This window comes from Dromiciops gliroides, chromosome 1 (genome assembly GCF_019393635.1).
Source record: "Dromiciops gliroides isolate mDroGli1 chromosome 1, mDroGli1.pri, whole genome shotgun sequence".
NCBI classification, from domain to species: Eukaryota; Metazoa; Chordata; class Mammalia; order Microbiotheria; family Microbiotheriidae; genus Dromiciops; species Dromiciops gliroides.
Genome location: NC_057861.1, coordinates 489,933,070 through 489,951,966, shown reverse-complemented (window position 1 = coordinate 489,951,966; position 18,897 = coordinate 489,933,070). Strand labels below are relative to the sequence as shown.

Here is an 18,897-nt window from a genome sequence, read left to right as displayed (position 1 = left end):
TTTGTTGTTCAGTTTTTTCAGTTACATTGGACACTTTGGGACTCCATTTGGGGTTTTCTTGGAAAAGATATTAGAGTGGTTTGCCATTTTCTTCTCCAGCTTATTTTACAGATGAGGAACTGAAGCAAATAGGGTTAAAAGACGTTTCCAAGTTCACACAGTTGGTAAGTGTCTGAGGCCAGATTTCAACTCCAAAAGATGAATTTTCCTGACTTCAGGCCTGGCACTCCATCTACTGGACCACCTAGCTCTTCCTCTAATAAATATTACCTGTTGACAAATGGTCCATTTTATCATGTCATGTTAGGGCATTGAATCTAGAAGTTTCATCTTTTTATAATGGGGGTGGGGTGGGCGAAATGTGAGGAGGGGAAAGAGAGAAAAAACAACAGAACTGAAAAAGTTTTACAGTTCAACTTACAGATGTTGGTGCCCAGTCTTGGCCATAAACAAAACAATACTTGCAGTAGAGGTCATCAAATTCAGGAAACTTTAAAAAGAAACATACAGGTGCTTTATTTCAATCCAACATTTCCCTTTTATATTCTGTGGGCTGTCAAAAAGGCTGACACAGAAAGCAATGATTATTGAATTAATATGAAGTAGAGATATTTTAGATCACCTAGCTCAGAGTTAAACATATAGTCTACTCTAGACCAGTGTTTTCAAAATGAGGGCTGTGGAATGATTCTAAAGGAGTCTGACCCTAAAAGTTGTGTGGTCAACCAATTAGACACCCCCATAGCCAATCTTGGACTTCTCTCCAATACCATCTCCTACCAGCGATGTCCTGAGTGACTGCCTGGGTCACAAGCCACTCAGGGAGGTTATAACCTGACATAGGCACTCCCAGCAATTATATAAGCCAAATTCCCTGGCCTACTCTGTAGTATCTCTACCCCCTGTTTCCCATCAGCAGTAAAGCTCTGTGGTTCAAGGACAGTGACAAGTAAGTAAGCCACCCCAATCCCTACTTTTCATTTATTGGTTGGAAAGTACCACAGGATAGGTAGGCATCAGTGGTTTGCAATTACATTACTTTCACCCACAAACTTACCTATTTACAAACTTTCTTATTTCCCATGTTTCTAGGTTATCAGTTTATCAATATCTTCATCCTTGACTCCTTAGTCAAGTGAAAGTGTTCTCTTAAAAGTTACCAATAATCTCTTAATTGCCACATCTGATGGTCTTTACTCAATCCTCATCCTTCTTGACCTCTCTGAAGCCTTTGACACTGCTGAGGACCTTTTCTTTCTAAATAGTCTCTCCTCTCTGGCTTGCAGTGACACTTCTCTCTCAGCTATCTTCCTACCTATTCATTCCTCCTTAGTCTGCTGGATCATTGTTCATCCCCTAACTGTAGGTGTGCCCCAATGGGCCCTCTTTTCTCATCTCTGTATACTCTCTCATTTGGTAACTCCATCAGTTCCCATGGGCTTATCTTAATGCAGATGATTCCCCAACTGCATATCCAATCCTAATCTCCCTCTCGACATCCCCACATCAGCAACTACCTAATGGATATTTTAAATGATGTCTCATAGTCATCTCAAGCAACATGTCCAAAACAGAATTACCTTTTCTCAAAACTCACTCCTCTAGGGGGCAGCTAGGTGGTGCAGTGGATAAAGCACCAGCCCTAGATTCAGGAGGACCTGAGTTCAAATCTGGCTCAGACCTGGGAAAGTCACTTAACCCTTATTGCCCCGAAAAAAAACCACCCCAAAACTCACTCCTCTTCTGAATGTCCCTATTTTTGTTGAGGACACCATTATCCCTAAATCATCTAGATCTGCAACCTTGACATTATCTTTGAATCCTCACTCTCCCTTATGCCATATAGTCAGTCATCAGTTGCTAAATCTTGCTGTTTCTACAACATCTCACTGGTACATCCTCTTCTCTCTATTCACACAGCTACTAACCTAATTCAGGCTTTTGTCACTCTACTGAAAAAGTCTCTTAATTGGTCTCTTTGAATCAAGTCTCTCCCTTCTCCAGTCTATCTTCCATACAGCTACCAAAGTGATTTTTTCGTCAGTAAATTCTAATAGTTCCCTATTGACTCTAAGATCAAATATTGTTTCATTTTTTAATCTCCTGGTTTTAAAATTTCTTTGTGGAAGATTTAGAATGTACATAACTATTAGCACAGTAATATACATATATTTTATAAACAGGTGAATAATATACACATGGTGTAAGTGCATCCTAATTTTTAATTTTTGTTGTTATTGTTGTTATTGTTTGGTGAGGCAATTGGGGTTAAGTGACTTGCCCAGAGTCACACAGCTAGTAAGTGTCAAGTGTCTGAGGCCAGATTTGAACTCAGGTCCTCCTGAATCCAGGGCTGGTGCTCTATCCACTGTGCCACCTAGCTGCCTCTATTTTTTTTAATAATAGCCACGCACAAGTTTTTAAAAATCTGGATGCCACACATTTAAAGTATACTTTTTGTGAGAGCTGAGAGAGAAGGGTGAAAGCACAGGAGCAAGAATTGGGGAGGATGGCCTGATTTGGTAATGTGAGAGGATAAACCATACAGAAATGAACTAGGCAAGAATAATCCTTTTCTAATGTGGACAGGGTGACTTTATATGGTTGAGATAAAAAAAAAAGGGGGGGGTGGGGATAGGGGTGGAAATGGAGAAAGTTATTTCATATGAGAATGGAAGTAGGGAAGAACTAACCCCTGGGGGGAATGGCAAAGACAAATAGAAGAAAGCATTAGGAAGAGAGCAAAATGGTCCCCATATAAAGATCTGAATTTGGGGGAAATAATACGAGGATAGAAGAGGAGTGGGAGAATCTATTGTCCAATCTCATTTTAGACAAGAAAATCGAGGTGAAGTGATTAAGTGATTAAGATAAATAATGAGTAGCAGAGCAGAGGTGGGAACCTAGGTCGTCTCACTCCAGATCCCTTCCCGATACATTATGCTTTCTTTCTTATGTGTTGTGGCACCATATACTGAATGGCAAGGATACAGTTTCACAGAAGTCCTGGGGAAAGGATTATCAAGCCCCACTTCCTCGTTTTACAGGCAAGGAAACCGAGTTCTCAAGAGACTGAGTGATCTGCCCAAGACTACACAGTGGCAGAGCTGGGTTCTAAAAGCCAGGTCTCCCGAGTCCCAGTTCTGTGCTCTCTCAGCAGCAAGTCTGACGTCCGCGCCCAGGGAAGGAAAAGGGCCGAGATCACAAACTAAAGCAGGTGGGGGTGGGTGGCAGGGCTATGGTGGGAGGCTGTGCTCTCTTCTGTCTCCTCAAGGGGGCAGTACAGCACAAGGGAAAGAGCGAGGGATCTGCAGTCAAAAGGCCTGAATTCAAATCCATCCCTTCCATCCCTGTCTTCATCTGTAAAATGAGGTTGGCCTAGATGACCCCCAAGGCCTCTTTCACCTCTAACTCCGTGATCCGATAATTGCTTGTTATGGGGCCCTTTACAATTTACAAAAGGAGGTGGGTCCTGTATGTCGGGGTGGGAGGGGTGAAGGGGGGGCGGTAAGTCCCGGTCCGATTGGTCATAAAGGAGGGGAAGTGTCCCCTGGAAAGAAGGCTGGGGGAGGGGAGGATCCTGTGGGTGTAAAAGGAAGTCTCTTTCAACGTAGGGAAAAGGAGAGGGAGTGAGTGAGAGTGTTGTGAGTGTGAGTGTGAGAGTGTGAGAGTGTGAGAGTGAGAGAGAGAGAGAGAGAGAGAGAGAGAGAGAGAGAGAGAGAGAGAGAGAGAGAGTGTGTGTGTGTGTGTGTGTGTGTGTGTGTAGTTCGTGGCTGTGACGAAAGTGACTCCCGGTGTCCGGGGGCGTGGCCACGAGGCCTCCCATTCCATCGTCTCCTCCCCCTTCTCCTCCTGGCCCTCTCGCTGGTCCGTCAGGCCCGGGGTCCCCCTCACCTGGGCGCTCTCCACTTGCCCGTTCACCATCAGCAGGAACACCGTGGGGTTGGCTACAGCCATGGCTCTGCAAAGGTCCCCGCGCGCAGCCGGCGTTGCTAGGAGTCTCTGGAACGCCCCTTAGAGACTGACGGCGCGCCGGGTGGGACAAGCTTCCTTGGAATGGGGCCTTCGCGCCTGCCGCTGCTCCTGCTACTGCCTAGTTGGTAAAACCAGCTTGGCCGGAGCATGCGCGCTTGCTTGATTGGAGGGGGGGTAGGGGGGCGGTGGGAGGAGTGCTCGCGGAGGTGGAGGGCAAGGAACCGAGGACCGGGTCCAGTAGAGCCTCCGGGTACTTAACCTTAACTGTGCCTTGGGCCTCTTTGGCAGTCTGATGACGCCTCTTAACCCCCTCTAGCAATAACGTTCTCTGCTCTACCTTCATTTATATAGACTGTTAGGTGGTGAGGTGGATAGCACTGGTGTGGATTCTGAAAGACACCTCTAAACTGGGTGACTCTAAGCTAGTTACTAAAAAAAAAAACAAAACAACAACACCCCCCCCCTCTATTTGCCTCAGTTTCCTCAACTGTAAAATGGGGATAATACTAGCAACCTATCTTCCAGGGTTGTTATGGGGATCGAGTGCGATAATAGTGAACCACTGTTTTTAAGGAGCGTGGTGTAGCCCTGATGCTTAACTTATGTTTGGTTTTGTTTTTGTTTTTTTCGGGACAATGAGGGTTAAGTGACTTGCCTAGGGTCACACAGCTAGTAAGTGTCAAGTGTCTGAGGCTGGATTTGAACTCAGGTCCTCCTGAATCCAGGGCCAGTGCTTTATCCACTGCACCACCTAGCTGCCCCCTGATGCTTAACTTATGACAGCAATGTCAAAGAAATTTCTTTGTGCCCCATACAATAGAGGGGAAAACTCAAGGAAAGTTGTTGGATCATGAATCTAGAACCAGAAGAGACATGAGAAGCCATTTAGTCCAACATGCTCATTTTACTGGTCAGGAAACTGAGTCCCAGAAAGGTTGTGACTTGCCTAGAATCACCCAAGTGTTAGGCATCAGAGGTAGAATTTGAACCGAGGTCTTCTGACTTCAGAATCAGTCTGTTCCTCTGAGCACTGGATTACAGCTCATCTCAACAAAGCCCAATATTCACTCAGCAATAATATATTAATCAGAAGGAGCCTGGGGTGAGAAATATGAAGAAATGGTTTCTAGTCCTGTCTCTGCCACTGACTTCATTATGTGACAAGTCACTTACCTCTCTGAGCCACAATTCCTTTCCATGTAAAATGAGAGGATAAAACTAGATGATCTCTAGAGTCTCTTCTGGCTCTGAGTTCTAGATGGAAGTTTGAGGTATTGGTGTGGCATCAAAGTGGCGTGGAGTCATTTTTCAGTCGTGTTGGACTCTTCATGAATCTATTTGTGATTTCTTGGCAAAGGTACTGGAGTGCTTTGCCATTTCCTTTTCCAGCTCATTTTGCGGATGAGGAAACCAAAGCAAATAGGTTAAGTAGATAGGGGCAGCTAGGTGGTGCAGTGGATAAAGCACCGGCCCTGGATTCAGGAGGACCTAAATTCAAATTCGGCCTCAGACACTTGACACTTACTAGCTGTGTGACCCTGGGCAAGTCACTTAACCCCCCAATGCACCCCCTCACACACACACAAAATACGTTTAAGTGACTTGCCCAGGGAAATACAGCTAATAAGTGTCTGAGGCCAGATTTGAACTCAGGAAGATTAGTCTTCTTGACTCCTGGCCCAGCTATCTAATACACCATGGCGCCCCTTAGCGGCCATAAATAAGATTGAGATGAAGATTTAGAGACATAAATCCAAATACAGAATTCAGAGTTATCCTTACCAGCATGATAATTAATCCCAGAGGAAAAGATAAAATCCCCAAAGGGTCTTAGATCATAGATTTAGGGTTGAAAGAGAAATTACAGGGGGCAGCTAGGTGGCGCAGTGGATAGAGCACCGGCCCTGGAATCAGGAGTACCTGGGTTCAAATTCGGCCTCAGACACTTAACACTTACTAGCTGTGTGACCCTGGGCAAGTCACTTAACCCCAATTGCCTCACTAAAAAAAAAAAGAAAGAAAGAAATTACAGAAATTACCATAGATTTAGAAAAATTCTAATTCACGGCACCCCCCCCCTCCGCCCCCAGATGCACTTAGCCTACTCTAGTCTCTCCTCTGAACTCGTTTGTTATCACCTATTGGACATCTCCAACTAGATGTTACATAGACATTTCAAACTCCACATATCCAAAATAGAATTCATTATATTTCCCCCCAAACTCCCTCCCCTAACTTTTCTATTTCTTATTGGGGAGGGGCAACCTCTAATCACTCATGTTTGCAATCTCACAGTCAATCTCAGAGTCAGAGAAGGTGTGTACATAGGGTTTGATGGGGGTGCACTGATTTCTCAAAAAAAAAGTTAGTGTTTTGTGTCTCTTTTAAAATTTGTATTGTAAAGTAAAGGGCAACTAGGAGATACAGTGGACAGAGCTCTGTGCCTGAAGTCAAGAAGACTTGTCTTCCAAAGTTCAAATCCAGCCTCAGACACTTACTAGCTGTGTAAGCCTGGGCAAGTCACTTAATCCTGTTTGCTTCAGTTTCCTCATCTGTAAAATGAGTTGGAGAAGGAAATGGCAAACGACTTCAATATCTTTGTCAAGAAAACCCCAAATGTGGTCATGAAGAGTCAGACATGACTGAAAAATAACTGAACAATTGTAAAGTTGAGTTTTAGTTTCCTTGATGAATAAAAATAACATTTTAGGAAAGTATTCAAAAATTTTTACCTTAAAAAAACCAAAACACTTCTCCAAGTGTACATCCTAATTGTCAACTGCATGGAACTGGTCTCTAACTTGTGGATGGCTGGAGATAAACAGAGTGGGCCAGAGACAGGAGAGTCAGTAATCAAACAGAAGTTTAATTTCAAAGTGAAGGAAATGGGGTGGGGTGGGGGGCAGCTAGGTGGTGAAGTAGATAAAGCACTGGCCCTGTATTCAGGAGAACCTGAGTTCAAATCCAGCCTCAGAAACTTGACACTTGCTAGCTGTGTGACACTGGGCAAGTCACTTAACCCTCATTGCCCTACACCAAAAAAAAAAAAAAAAAAGTGAGGGAAATGGCTTGCAAGCAAGGAGGGGCTATAGACACTTGCTCTGGGTCCTGCCCCTAGTTGCGGGACCTGAGGCAGTGTGGGGAGATCTCAATACTTATACCAATGGCTATGCAGTGAGTTGTAGCCTTGATGATGTGCGGGTAACAGGAACAATGAGACAAGTTTGATTCATACCAGGACTTCATAACTGGGACACAGATACAGCAGGTGCTTGTATGAGCTCAGAGAATACTTGATGCTGGTCAAAGCAATACAATTATTATGATTTTGCCAGAGGGTGAGATCATCCAGACGGTGAGATCAAAGGACTGTTGTTATGCCAAGCTCAGGGCACAGCTTTCTTGCTGGGCCTTAGCTCGGGAAAATGGGGTTTCCTAATATCTTGACATAATTAAATGATAAAATATACTGTTAATACATATATACACATATCCATATATCCATATATATCCATCCATCCATATATGTACTTCCATGCACACACACATATATCCATCCATATCCATATATATACACATACATATATGTATACATATACATATACATACACACATATGGCCATCTTTGTATTTTCCCTCTCCAATGAGTTGCCAAATCTTGTCAAATCTACCTGCACAATATCTTTCACATTTGTCCCCTTCTCCCCACCATCTTAGTTCAGGCCCTCATTACCTCTCACCTGAACTATTACAATAGCCTCCTGGTTGGTCTCCCTGTATCTAGTCTCCCTCCTCTCTGATCCATTTTCCACTTGGCTGATAAATTGCTATTCCTAAAATACAGGTCTGATCACACCAGTTCACAGAGCTCCACTGGGTCCTTCTGATACCCTGTGTTAGTGCCAGGTAAACTTTGGCTGCCACAATGTATTCCCTAATGTCTAGTTTGCATAAACTTTTTCATAACGTATGGAAGGACATATTGGCTATTTAGGATTTTTGGAACTGGAAGTGCAATCCTCTGTCTGTGGATGTAAAATAAACTGATATTGCTTGTACAATTGGGAATTGGCCAATGAAGTCCTAGTCCTTAGAACATGCATTCCTGGTGGATTATGTATGAGCACTATTCCCTGCCTGCATGCATAAATATGTAGGGCAGCTTTCCCTCACTTCAGAGTATGCACAAATATTCTGTTTCCTCTCATCTTAATGTGTGGTGACCAAAAAAAGTCTTTTAATTGGCTGCTGAATGCTAAATAAGCACCAATACAAAAGGTTCACCAAGAGATGTGTTGCTCTGTTCCCTGGTGGATTTCAAGTGAGTTCCTGAGGGAATAGTACCATTAGCAGCCTGGCAAATGGTAACATCAGGAGATGTATCAAAGTTATTCACGGTCCTATCAGCAACCAGAGTGCTGGCTCTTTCTGACTCCAAATCTGTAACTCAATACACTATGTACTATGCTCTCCTTAGTAGAGTCATAGAGCTGTTTTACATAGTTAATAAGTACTAGAGGAAGAATTTGGGCCCTGGTCACCCCGGTTCTAAGTCCGGTGCTCCATGTTGTCTTTCTCTGATACTTCCCCTCCAGTTTGCTGATTCACCTTCAGCAGGAACATGGGAAGTCTGGCAGGATCCATGCCAGTATGTTGACCCAGCCATCCCACTTCTATTTCAAACCGGACATGTCCAAATCTTATCTCAAGCAAACATCCCTTCCTATTTTGGTCAGTGGTACCACCAGTTCCCCAGTCTTAAAACCTGGAAGTCATCTTTGACTCTTTTTTTCTTTCCCATACCCAATCTGTGGACTCTGAGGATCTTGTTGACTCAGGCTAGAACATTCTATTCAGTAATAACTGATATTTATATAACACTTCAAGGTTTGCAAAGTGTTTTCTGTAAAACCTGTGAAATATCATAGGCATCATTTCCTCCCCTTTTTACAGATAAGGAAACTGAGTCCCAGAAAAGATAAGTGACCAGGGCCATACAGCTAGTAAGTGTCAGAGGCAGGATTCAAACCCAGATGTTCCTAATTCCAAGTCTAACACTCAGTGAACTATGCAATACAGTCCCTGATAGATTGAATGATAGAACTATGTTATAAGAATCTGGTACCATGATTCCAAGGTTCCAAGGTTCTAAGTTCTGTGATTCTAAGATTCTGTTGATCTGTGCATCTAAGATTATAGATTTCTCATTCCCATTTGTTACAGGGTTTCTTGTTTCTTTTTCTTTTCCATGGGGTAGGTGGGAAGAAGAGAAAATACTTGTTAACTGAAAATAATTTTATTTAAAAACAAAAGATTTCTATGGTTCTAAGTTACATTTGTCTGAAGTCATATGATTATACAGTTCTATTAGTCTGAGATTTATTTTGAGTTTAGGAAAATGTCAGTAACTCCTTAATACTTCCTGTTTTGACATCATTTTTCAACCATGCTATATATATCTACATCACTCCTTTCCTCTAAGGACTTTTCAAATAATGCACCAATGAACTTAGAAAAAATGTTTGTATTTGCTTGAATAAATACAGATGTAGAGATGCAAAGATTTCCTCATATTCTGGGGGAGGGTGGAGTAACACCTCTGTGGAATAGTTGGAATGGGGGGCTGGTGAATAGCTCAAAATCCTCTTCTGGTGCCTCTAGCTTCTCTGGGATCCTGTCTTTATGCATCTAGGGACTTTAAAAGGTAAACAGAAAGCCAAGCGAGCTTGGGGACTGATAAGGAGAAGCCTCAGGTCTGTCATCATAGGTATGGGGGGTCATCCATATGGTAGTGGTTAAGGGGCACTTCAAGAAACTACCCCACCCTGCTAGATAGCTGGAAATTTCCATGATCAGAGTAACCATATGGTTACTCTGGTTACTCATATACCAAAGGCAGAAGCTTTCTTTCTAGAAGAGAAAATGTGTTTTTATGAAATAGAAGAGGAACAAGGGTCTCCATCTGTTTCCCATGATCCTATTAGCATGAATAAATGTATCAGATTAGATAATGACTGTGGAAAACATAGAGAGTCTGTTCCTTAGAAGATGAGATACAGTACAAGTTAAGTTATATAGCCAGCAAGTGCCAAAAGCAGGAGCCAGGAAGACCTGGGTTCAAATTCTGCCTCAGACACTTACATGTTTTGTGGAATATGGTTCTATGATTCTACCATGGGTAGTATGGCATAGTGTATATGATGATGAACCTGGAGTCATGAAGATTTAGATTGGGGAAAGGTAGACTGTGGCAATAACAAAGGCTGGGTGGCCAGAGGGAGGGAGAAGCATGGGGTAGAAGGATAGGCCCATATGGGACAGTCCAGTAGGGGCACTTATGAAGGGGGGAATGTGGGGGAGGATGTACCAAAGAGAAGGGTCACTAAAAACCTTCACTTGCTTTTCAACTGGGCCTTAGAAGGACCCTTGACAACTCTGACATTAGGAAAATTGGCCTGGATCCAGGTGCTGATAGAATGAATTGGGATGTAAATTTCAGGGAGGCCATTAGAAGAGCAAGGTCCCCAGGTCATCACCCCTAGCAGCACCCACTGACCAGCAGAGAAGCAAAGAAGAGGACTTCCATCTGCCACCTAAAAGGAGAGAGGAGTCACTGGGTCAGTGTGTAGTATGCATGAGGCAGAGGGAGGGAGACCAAAACAAACCAGGGGACAAATAGTAGCCTTTGAGCCCGCATAAATGGAGGAGAGACAGCTCCAGGGAGAGACTCCTCACCGTGATCTCTGGGGAATTGACGGGTGGACCAGTGCACAGGGTCCCATTTGGCATGCCTATTTCTGGACTGGAGCAGTCAGATTGAAGCTGGAAGATGGCTTGACAGTTGGTCCGAGACATGAGAGGCATCTTAGCACCCCACAGCTCATCAGGTGGGATGTAGGGGTCTGGGGGAAGGTAAAAGAAGAGAGGAGACTGACCCCTTTTTCCTTTAGCCCAGGGTCAGGTTGGAAGGGATGCATAGGGAGAAAAGAATGATTGCAGCTCCCACCCCTCAAGTCCAGTTCCCAACAGCCTTAAGGAGAGATGGGGAAGGCTTGGAGAGGGGGAGAAGTTGAATAATCTTTCACTTCCAGATTGATCAGGAAGACCCCCGAGAAGCAGGGTTTGGGTTTGGCCTTGGGTTCACTAAGCTTCTACCCTTCTCCATTCACTATATAGGCACAGACTGGTAAGAAGAAGAGGGTATGGTCTAGAAGTGTCCACTGAGTAGCACTAGCTCCCTTCTTGGCAGCAACATCTTACCATCTTGAGCCCCACCTCGCTTTTGAAGTTAGTGATACTCCTAGGATCTCTAGGGCACACTTTCTTCAGACCACTCTTTCTGTAGTTCTGGTTTCAGTTTCTATACCATCTGACTTGGTTAAGTCCCTAATAATAGTGCCATCTCATATTCATGCAATATTTTGTGCTTTTCAAAGTACTTTACATCTGTTATCTCATTTACTTTTCATAACAAACCTGTTATCCTTATTTTAGAAGAAACCAAGGCCCATGGGAGATTTGCTCAAAGGCAAACTGCAAAAGACTTTAGAGATTATCTAGTTCAATACCCACATTTTACAGATAAAGAAACCGAGGCTCAGAAAGGGCAAATGATTTGCCCAAAGTCACACAGTGAATTAGAAATGTCAGAGCTGGGACAAGAACCCATGTGTCCTAACAACCAATTCAGCTTTCTTTTCACTATAACTACTATGACAGCCTCCTATGTCTGTGAGACCTACCCTGGAAATGGCTGTATCTTCCCCTTCCACTCACCTCCCTTTTGGTGTCCCAATTTGGTTCCAACCCCTGTCATCCAACTCCAGTATCTCTGTCACATGATCTCCTGGCCTCATTAATTGTCCTTACCAAAATCTGGTTTAAAGCCCTGAGCCCAGCATGTCTTCTTCCAAGGGAAAAAAATGGAACTCTGGATCAGAGATATGGGGTAGATAGAGCTCTTGATGGAAGGAGGCTGCGTCAACTTCACCAGAACCAGACTTCCCGGCCTACTATCCACAAGGCTTCTGGGGATCGGGATCAGTTCCTCAACAAGAGACAAGACTTCAGCATTCTGCAGATTCAACCGGTGCTGACCCAGAGCCACAGTGAAATGGGAAAGAGGAAAGCTATGAGGGAGAGAGGGGTGTTGAGAAAGGCAACTTAACTAGGAGTGGAGCAGCCACCAAACAGGCGGATAGAACAGTGATGCTGTACAGACTCCCTCTCAGCACCCTTCCTCCCTTCCTCCTGACTTCCCGACTGCCATTCTCCCAATCATGCAGGCTCACAGCTTCAGTCATGCTTGACTTTTCACTCTTACTCAGTCATTTTTATCCAGACAATTGTCCAGTCTTGTCTATTCCATTTCCCTGTCTCTTCTTGCATGTCTCCTTTCAACTCATGGCACTGGTTCAGGTGCTCATCATCTTTCTTTCTTTTTTTTTTTTAGAATGAGATAGTAGTTTATTTACAGGAAGGGGAAGGGAAGGGAAACCAAGAGAGAAATCCTTGGACTTCTTCTCATGGGGGGAGAAAGGCATGGCACAGAGTATGACTCTGAGATACCAATATCTCATCATCTTTCTTGTGAACTATTACAATAGTCTTTTTTTGTGTGTGAGGCAATTGGGGTTAAGTGACTTGCCCAGGGTCACACAGCTAGTAAGTGTCAAGTGTCTGAGACTGGATTTCAACTCAGGTCTTCCTAATTCCAGGGCCGGTGCTCTATTCACTGTGCCACCTAGCTGCCCCACAATAGTCTTTTAATTGGCTCTCCCTTGATCTATTTTCTTACTATTCCAATCCATCCTACACATAGTTGACAAATTGTTATTCCTAAAGCCCAGGTCCAATCACATCTCTCCCCTGCTCAAGAAGCTTCAGTGGCTCCCTAGGATATCTATCCCCTTAGGACAAAACACAAACTCCTGTTTGCCATTTAAAGCCCTTCACAAGCTGGTTTTAGCTTATATTTCTGCACATTCTTCCTTCTTATGCAGTCTATATATCTCACACAAACTGATCCTCATATTGATCCTGATGTTGGTTCCTCATACTGATATTCCTTCTAAACTTCTGAACAGCCTGTCTCCCAAACTGACAGTGCTCTCCCTCCTCACATTGACTTCTTGAAACCCTTGGCTTCATTCAAGGTTCTTCTCAAGTACCACCTTCTATACAGGGCCTTTTCTAATCCCCCCAATTGTTAGAGCTCCCACCCCCAATTACTATATATTTTGTATTTATCTATCTGTATACACATTCCCTCCAGTAGAATGGATGTCCCTTGAGGGGAAGAGGGTGGTAAATGGAATTGCTTTTGTCTCAGTAACTAACATACAACACTTGGTTCATAATAGGTGCTTAATAATAAATGTATGCTGATTAATTGATTCTGTAAATTGATCTAAGCTGTTTCAATGAAGCTGGGTCCTACCACTGGGGAGGTCTGGCTCCCCTTTCCTTCCTTCCTTCTTTCTTTTTTTCTCCTTCCTCCTGTGCTAAGGCTTGATGCTAGGGCCAAAATGGACATTGTAGCAGGCTGTTGGTGGGAGCAACTGTGATCAACCAAATGAAGATTCATACCAAGTTTCCTTTCCTAACCATCTCCTTGGCACTCACCTTCCAAAGCAGTTGATTAAAGTGATCACCCACTCTGAAGAGATGAGGGCTCCTTCACAGCGGTACCTACTATCCAGGAAAATGCTGGCTTGCCAGGGCTGTGAAGTAGGGCTGTTCTTGGTGAGGGCTTTAGTGGGGCCATGTCCTGATCCAGAAAGAACAAGGCATTAGGGGATCTGCTGCTTAGGTACTTAAGGAGGGAGCTTGAGGAAAGCTGTCCTCCTACTACTTTAGGAGTAAAGCCTTTGGGGATTGAGTCTTGGACACGTAGGGAGAGAAACATCTGGAATCTGGTCCCTTTCCATCCTAGAATATCATTCATTCTTTTATGCATTATTCTTTCATCAGTTTTGATGCCTGCATTTATTTGTTAATTCATTTATTCATTGAGCTCATTCCCTAATTTAAATATGAATCTGACTCTCAAATTCAAGATTCCATAAACATCTATGTTGCACAGCTTCATGCTAAGTGCTACAGGAGACACACAAGTCTATAAGATATATCTTTGCCTTTAGGAATGTGTAATTTTCTTGGGGAGATAAGGCACATAGGTATAAATGCAATGAAAACTAATACCAAACAAATGGGGGCAAATGAAAAGTACACATATTATCTATCATAGGAAGTCAAATGACTGCGGGCTAGAGCAATCAAGGAAACTTCATAGAAAAGTAGGAATTTAAGATGAATTTCTGAGGATGTAGACTTTCTATATGTGAAGATGGGAAGTATTTCAATCAGAAGAATAATATGAGGCAAGGCATGGAGGCAGGAAATGGCATGCATAAGACATGCTTTAAGGATGAGGAGTAGGCTAACCTTGCTGAAACAGAGTATTTGTACAAGAACAGGAAAATATAAAGGGTGACATTTTCCATTAGGGTTGTAGAGGACCTTGAGTGACAGGTTGAAGTATTTGGACTTTATTCAACAGACAATGGTGAACTACAATAGTGATGCTTTCTGAAGAGGGGAGTGACATGACGAAAGTGTCATTTTAAGAAGAATTCATCTGGTGGCAATCATGACACAGTGGATAGAATATTGGGCACAGGATTGGGAAGGCCTGGTTTCAAACCCCATCTCTTTCTATTTTGTGACCTTGAATATATTACTTAACCCCTAAGTTCATATAGATAACTTCCTAAAGCAAAACCATAGATCCTTCAGGCATTTAGGTAATATGGTTGAGGTTGGTAAGAATGGGATAGAGGTAAGAGACACTGGAAACAGCAAAAGCAGAAGGCAGATTTATGTCAAAAATCTAGGTATTAGGGGCAGCTAGGTAGTGCAGTGGATAGAGCACCGGCCCTGGAGTCAGGAGTACCTGAGTTCAAATCCGGCCTCAGACACTTAACACTTACTAGCTGTGTGACCCCGGGCAAGTCACTTAACCCCAATTGCCTCACTAAAAAAAAAAAAAATCTAGGTACTAAATTGTTTTAAACAATTGGTGTTTTTTATTTTATTTTTTCTCATTTCAAAGTTATTATTTTAAAAAAATTAAAGAGATGGCCATTATGTATATGTATATATACATATATTAACATATATATATATACATACATATATATATATATACATATATTCTCTTTTCTTTTCTTTGTGGGGCAATGAGGGTTAAGTAACTTGCCCAGGGTCACACAGCTAGTAAGTGTCAAGTGTCTGAGGCTGGATTTGAACTCAGGTCCTCCTGAATCCAGGACGGGTGCTTTATCTACTGTACTACCTAGCTGCCTCCAGGTATTCTCTTCAGCAATCATGTTTATAAGTAAATTTCTTAAACTTTAAAAATTAATGAAAATCCACCTTTTTTTTCTACCACCTCTTCCCAAACCCTCATTGAAAAACAGAGAAAAACAAAATCCTTTTGACAAATATGTATACTCAAGGCAAATTCCGATGCTGACCATGTCAGAAAAAAAAAGTCTCAATCTTCATCCTAAATTTATCACTGGGCATTAGATTATAAAGGTCTTGGACAAGTTATTTCCCCTCCTTGAGTTTTGGTTTCTATGTCTTTTTTAAAGAATCTGTTTTCAAAGACGTTCAATGAGGATAAAATACTTGCACTATGTACTTTATAGGACTATTGTTAGGAAAGCAATTTGTAAATTATAAAACACTGTATAGAATATGAATATCTAGTAATATGTGGGAAAAGTGATCATGGAGAAGTGATGTGGGATCAGACCAAAATATTCCCGGCAAATATAGAGACTCTAGAGAAAGCAGAAATCCCTGGGAATGTCTGTGGAATTGTGTAGAAATACCTTTCACAAAACTCTAGAGTTTGTCCTTCCACCAGTCTTCCTAGAAGCATGGCCAACTCCTCCCACTATAATATAAACAGTCTCTGCTTCTTTTCTCCTTCTACCATTTGATAAGAAGTCATATTTATAGATCACTTCAAAGTTTGCAAAGCAAACTCTGTCTCATTATTTCTAGAACACAAATGAGGAAAAGGAGTTTCAGAGAGGATGTGACTGGTCCATGATCACATAGCTAGTAAATGTCAGAGCTAAGATTGGAAACCAGAGGGGACAGCTAGGTAGCACAGTGGTTAAAGCACCAGCCCTGGATTCAGGAGGACCTGAGTTCAAATCCGGCCTTAGACACTTGACACTTACTGGCTATGTGACCCTGGGCACTGTCACTTAACCCTCATTGCCCCACAAAAAACAAAACTAAACAAACAAGATTGGAAACCAGTTCTCCCAACTCTAAGACTAGTGCTCTCCTCGATAGCTACCATTTAAGGTCTGTAGAGGTCTCTTTCTCTGTCTCTGTTTCTGTCTCTCCAATTTGATCCTCACAACATCCATGAGAGCTAGGTGCTATTATTATCTTCATGAAGAAATTGAGGCAAGTAGAAGTTAGATGACTCACCCAAGCTCAGATAGCTAGTATATGTCTGAGATCAGATTTTAATTCAGGTCTTCTTGACTCCAGGAACAATTCTGTTCACTATACTACTTAGGGATCTAAGTAGTATATCTGCTATCTCTATTTTCTCACCTTACTCCTCTTTCAGGACTCCAAAGGGAAACTGAGCTCATTTCCTAATTTAAATATGAACCTGACTCTCAAACAAGATTGTAAACTGTGAGAACTCAGGGGTTCTAACCCTCAGGTCCCAGCGCTTTCATTACAATTCCTCTCTGCAGGCAGGATCATTAGCATCAGCTCTCTGCCAGACTCAATTTCCCTCCTGTGAGCTCCAGAATCTTGTTCCTCAGAGTCCCATACCTGTAACCCACCCTTTCACCCTGCCCAGCTCCCATACCTGGCAGCAGCAACAGCAGCAATGGCAACAGGAGTACGTAGAGTACAGTTCCCATATCTCTCTGCTCTTTCACGAATCTTGCCAGCTTTTCTGGTCTGACTCCCTTCTTATTCTGTTTACCCTTTCCATCGCCCCACCCGTTCTCCCCTGATCAGGGTCTACGTCACTAGGAGATAGAGAAGCAAAAAGTAGAACTGAGAAACTCTTGAGAGGAGGGGGAAAAAGTCACTTTTCCTGTGGGTGAGGTCATGTAGTCACAGAGACATAGAAAGGAGAGGGGAGGGGCAGCTAGGTGGCACAGTGGATAAAGCACCAGCCCTGGATTCAGGAGGACCTGAGTTCAAATCCAACCTCAGACACTTAACACTTACTAGCTGTGTGACCCTGGGCAAGTCACTTAACCCCGATTGCCTTACCAAAAAAAAAAAAAGAAAAAGAAAGGAGAGGGGACCTTAGAGCCCATCTGGTCTAAGCCTCTAAGCCTATGGATGAGGAATCTGAGGCCTGAAGACTTGTCCAAGGTCGCACAGAATGTCAATGGTAAAGACGGGACTATAACTGAGGGAAGTCTTTCCCTCTTACTTCTATTGTAAGGCTTATTGTTGTTGTTCAGTCGCTTCAGTCATGTCCGACTTCATGACCCCATTTAGGATTTTCTTGGCAACGACACTGAAGTGGTTTGCCATTTCCTTCTCCAACTCATTTTACAGATGAGGAAATTGAGGCAAATAGGATTAAGTGACTTTCTCAGGGTCACACTGCTAGTAAGTGTCTGGGGACAGATTTTAATTCGGAAAGTTGAATCTTCTTGACTTTAGGCCTGGTATTCTATCCAATGTGCCACCTAGCTGCCCATAAGGTTTATTAACTGAGCCTCTTTTCATGAACCTGCATTTCTCCTAAACATATTCAAAGGATCTCATGGTTTAGTTTAAGTTTTTCAATTTAAGCAGATTATACTCAACAATTTTCACTATGTAGGTCCTTCTTTGAAAATGGGAATGTAAGGGGCAGCTAGGTGGTACAGTGGATAAAGTACCAGCCCTGGATTCAGGAGGACCTGAGTTCAAATCCAGCCTCAGACACCTGACACTTATTAGTTGTGTGACCCTGGGCAAGTCACTTAACCCACACTGCCCCACAAAAAAAAAAGGAATGTAAATTTATGGAACTGAAAGAATTATGTGAGGAGACTAGAGGCCATGTCACATCTGTATCAAGAGAAGAAAATAGGGATATTTCACCAGAAGTAGGGAAGTCTTTTCAGGGACCTGTTCCCACTCTTCAAGAATTAGAGGGGGCAGCTAGGTAGCGCAGTGGATAAAGCACTGGCCCTGGATTCAGAAGGATCCAAGTTCAAGTCTGGCCTCAGACACTTGACACTAACTAGCTGTGTGACCCTGGGAAAGCCAATTAACCCTCACTGCCCCGCAAAATAAAACAAAAAAAGAATTAGAAAGAAGCTCACAGGAAAGAGGGACCAGATTTGTTCTGCTGGGCCCCAGGGCATTGAATGAGGGACAAAGGGCCCAAGAGGTAGAGAGGCCTATTAGCTCATCATAAGGAAAAAGCTTCCTAACAGGGCCTTCCCAGAAAGTAAACTGACTGCCTCTCACTGGAGATTTTTGGGTGACTGTTGTATGGCCTCCTATGAGGAGTGTTGTAGAGGGGATTCCTGCACATTTCTAGAGTAGAAGATCACAGAATCTCAGGATTAAAAGGCTCTTTGTTTTGTTTTGGTTTTTTGGTGTTTTTTTTTTTTTTTTTTGCGGGGCAATGGGGATTAAGTGACTTGCCCAAGGTCACACAGCTAGTAAGTGTCAAGTGTCTGAGGCCAGATTTGAACTCAGGAACTCCTGAATCCAGGGCCGGTGCTTTATCCACTGCGCCACCTAGCCGCCCCTAAATGGCTCTTAGAGGTCATTTACTCCAAGCTAGACCTGAGCAAGAATCTACAAGATCCTCACTAAGTGGCCATCTAGCTTTCACTGGAAGTCGTCCAGTGAGGG

At 43.1% G+C, this 18,897-nt stretch overlaps 2 protein-coding genes across 2 annotated transcripts in view; both read right to left on the bottom strand.

Annotated features, from left to right (window-relative positions):
- The window catches only part of B9D1 (B9 domain containing 1), a 38,022-nt gene extending 33,929 nt beyond the window's left edge, over window positions 1-4,093 (bottom strand). Inside the window, exons 1-2 of the mRNA XM_043975078.1 lie at window positions 3,895-4,093; window positions 422-490 (exon numbers count right to left, since the gene is read on the bottom strand). Coding sequence (XP_043831013.1) covers window positions 422-490; window positions 3,895-3,957 — 132 coding nt within the window. The 5' untranslated portion in view covers window positions 3,958-4,093. The remainder of the gene's footprint in view (window positions 1-421; window positions 491-3,894) is intronic.
- Window positions 4,094-10,367: 6,274 nt separating this feature from the next.
- Window positions 10,368-17,013, bottom strand: LOC122742689 (serine protease 33-like). Its single transcript, XM_043987109.1, has 5 exons — window positions 16,889-17,013; window positions 13,600-13,744; window positions 11,845-12,104; window positions 10,711-10,877; window positions 10,368-10,568 (listed from the first exon to the last, which is right to left on the bottom strand). The coding sequence occupies exons 1-5, from the start codon at window positions 16,941-16,943 to the stop codon at window positions 10,368-10,370; spliced, it is 828 nt and encodes a 275-aa protein (XP_043843044.1). The 5' UTR covers window positions 16,944-17,013.
- Window positions 17,014-18,897: the final 1,884 nt, after the last annotated feature.

Coding starts and splice junctions, on each gene's coding strand:
- LOC122742689 (XM_043987109.1), bottom strand. CDS start 16,943: ATGGGAACTGTACTCTACGTACTCCTGTTGCCATTGCTGCTGTTGCTG. Junction 13,745..16,888: donor GCTGCTGTTGCTGCTGCCAG/GTATGGGAGCTG, acceptor TTTCTGGATCAG/GACATGGCCCCACTAAAGCC. Junction 12,105..13,599: donor TTAATCAACTGCTTTGGAAG/GTGAGTGCCAAG, acceptor TCTCCCTCATAG/CTTTCCTCTTTCCCATTTCA.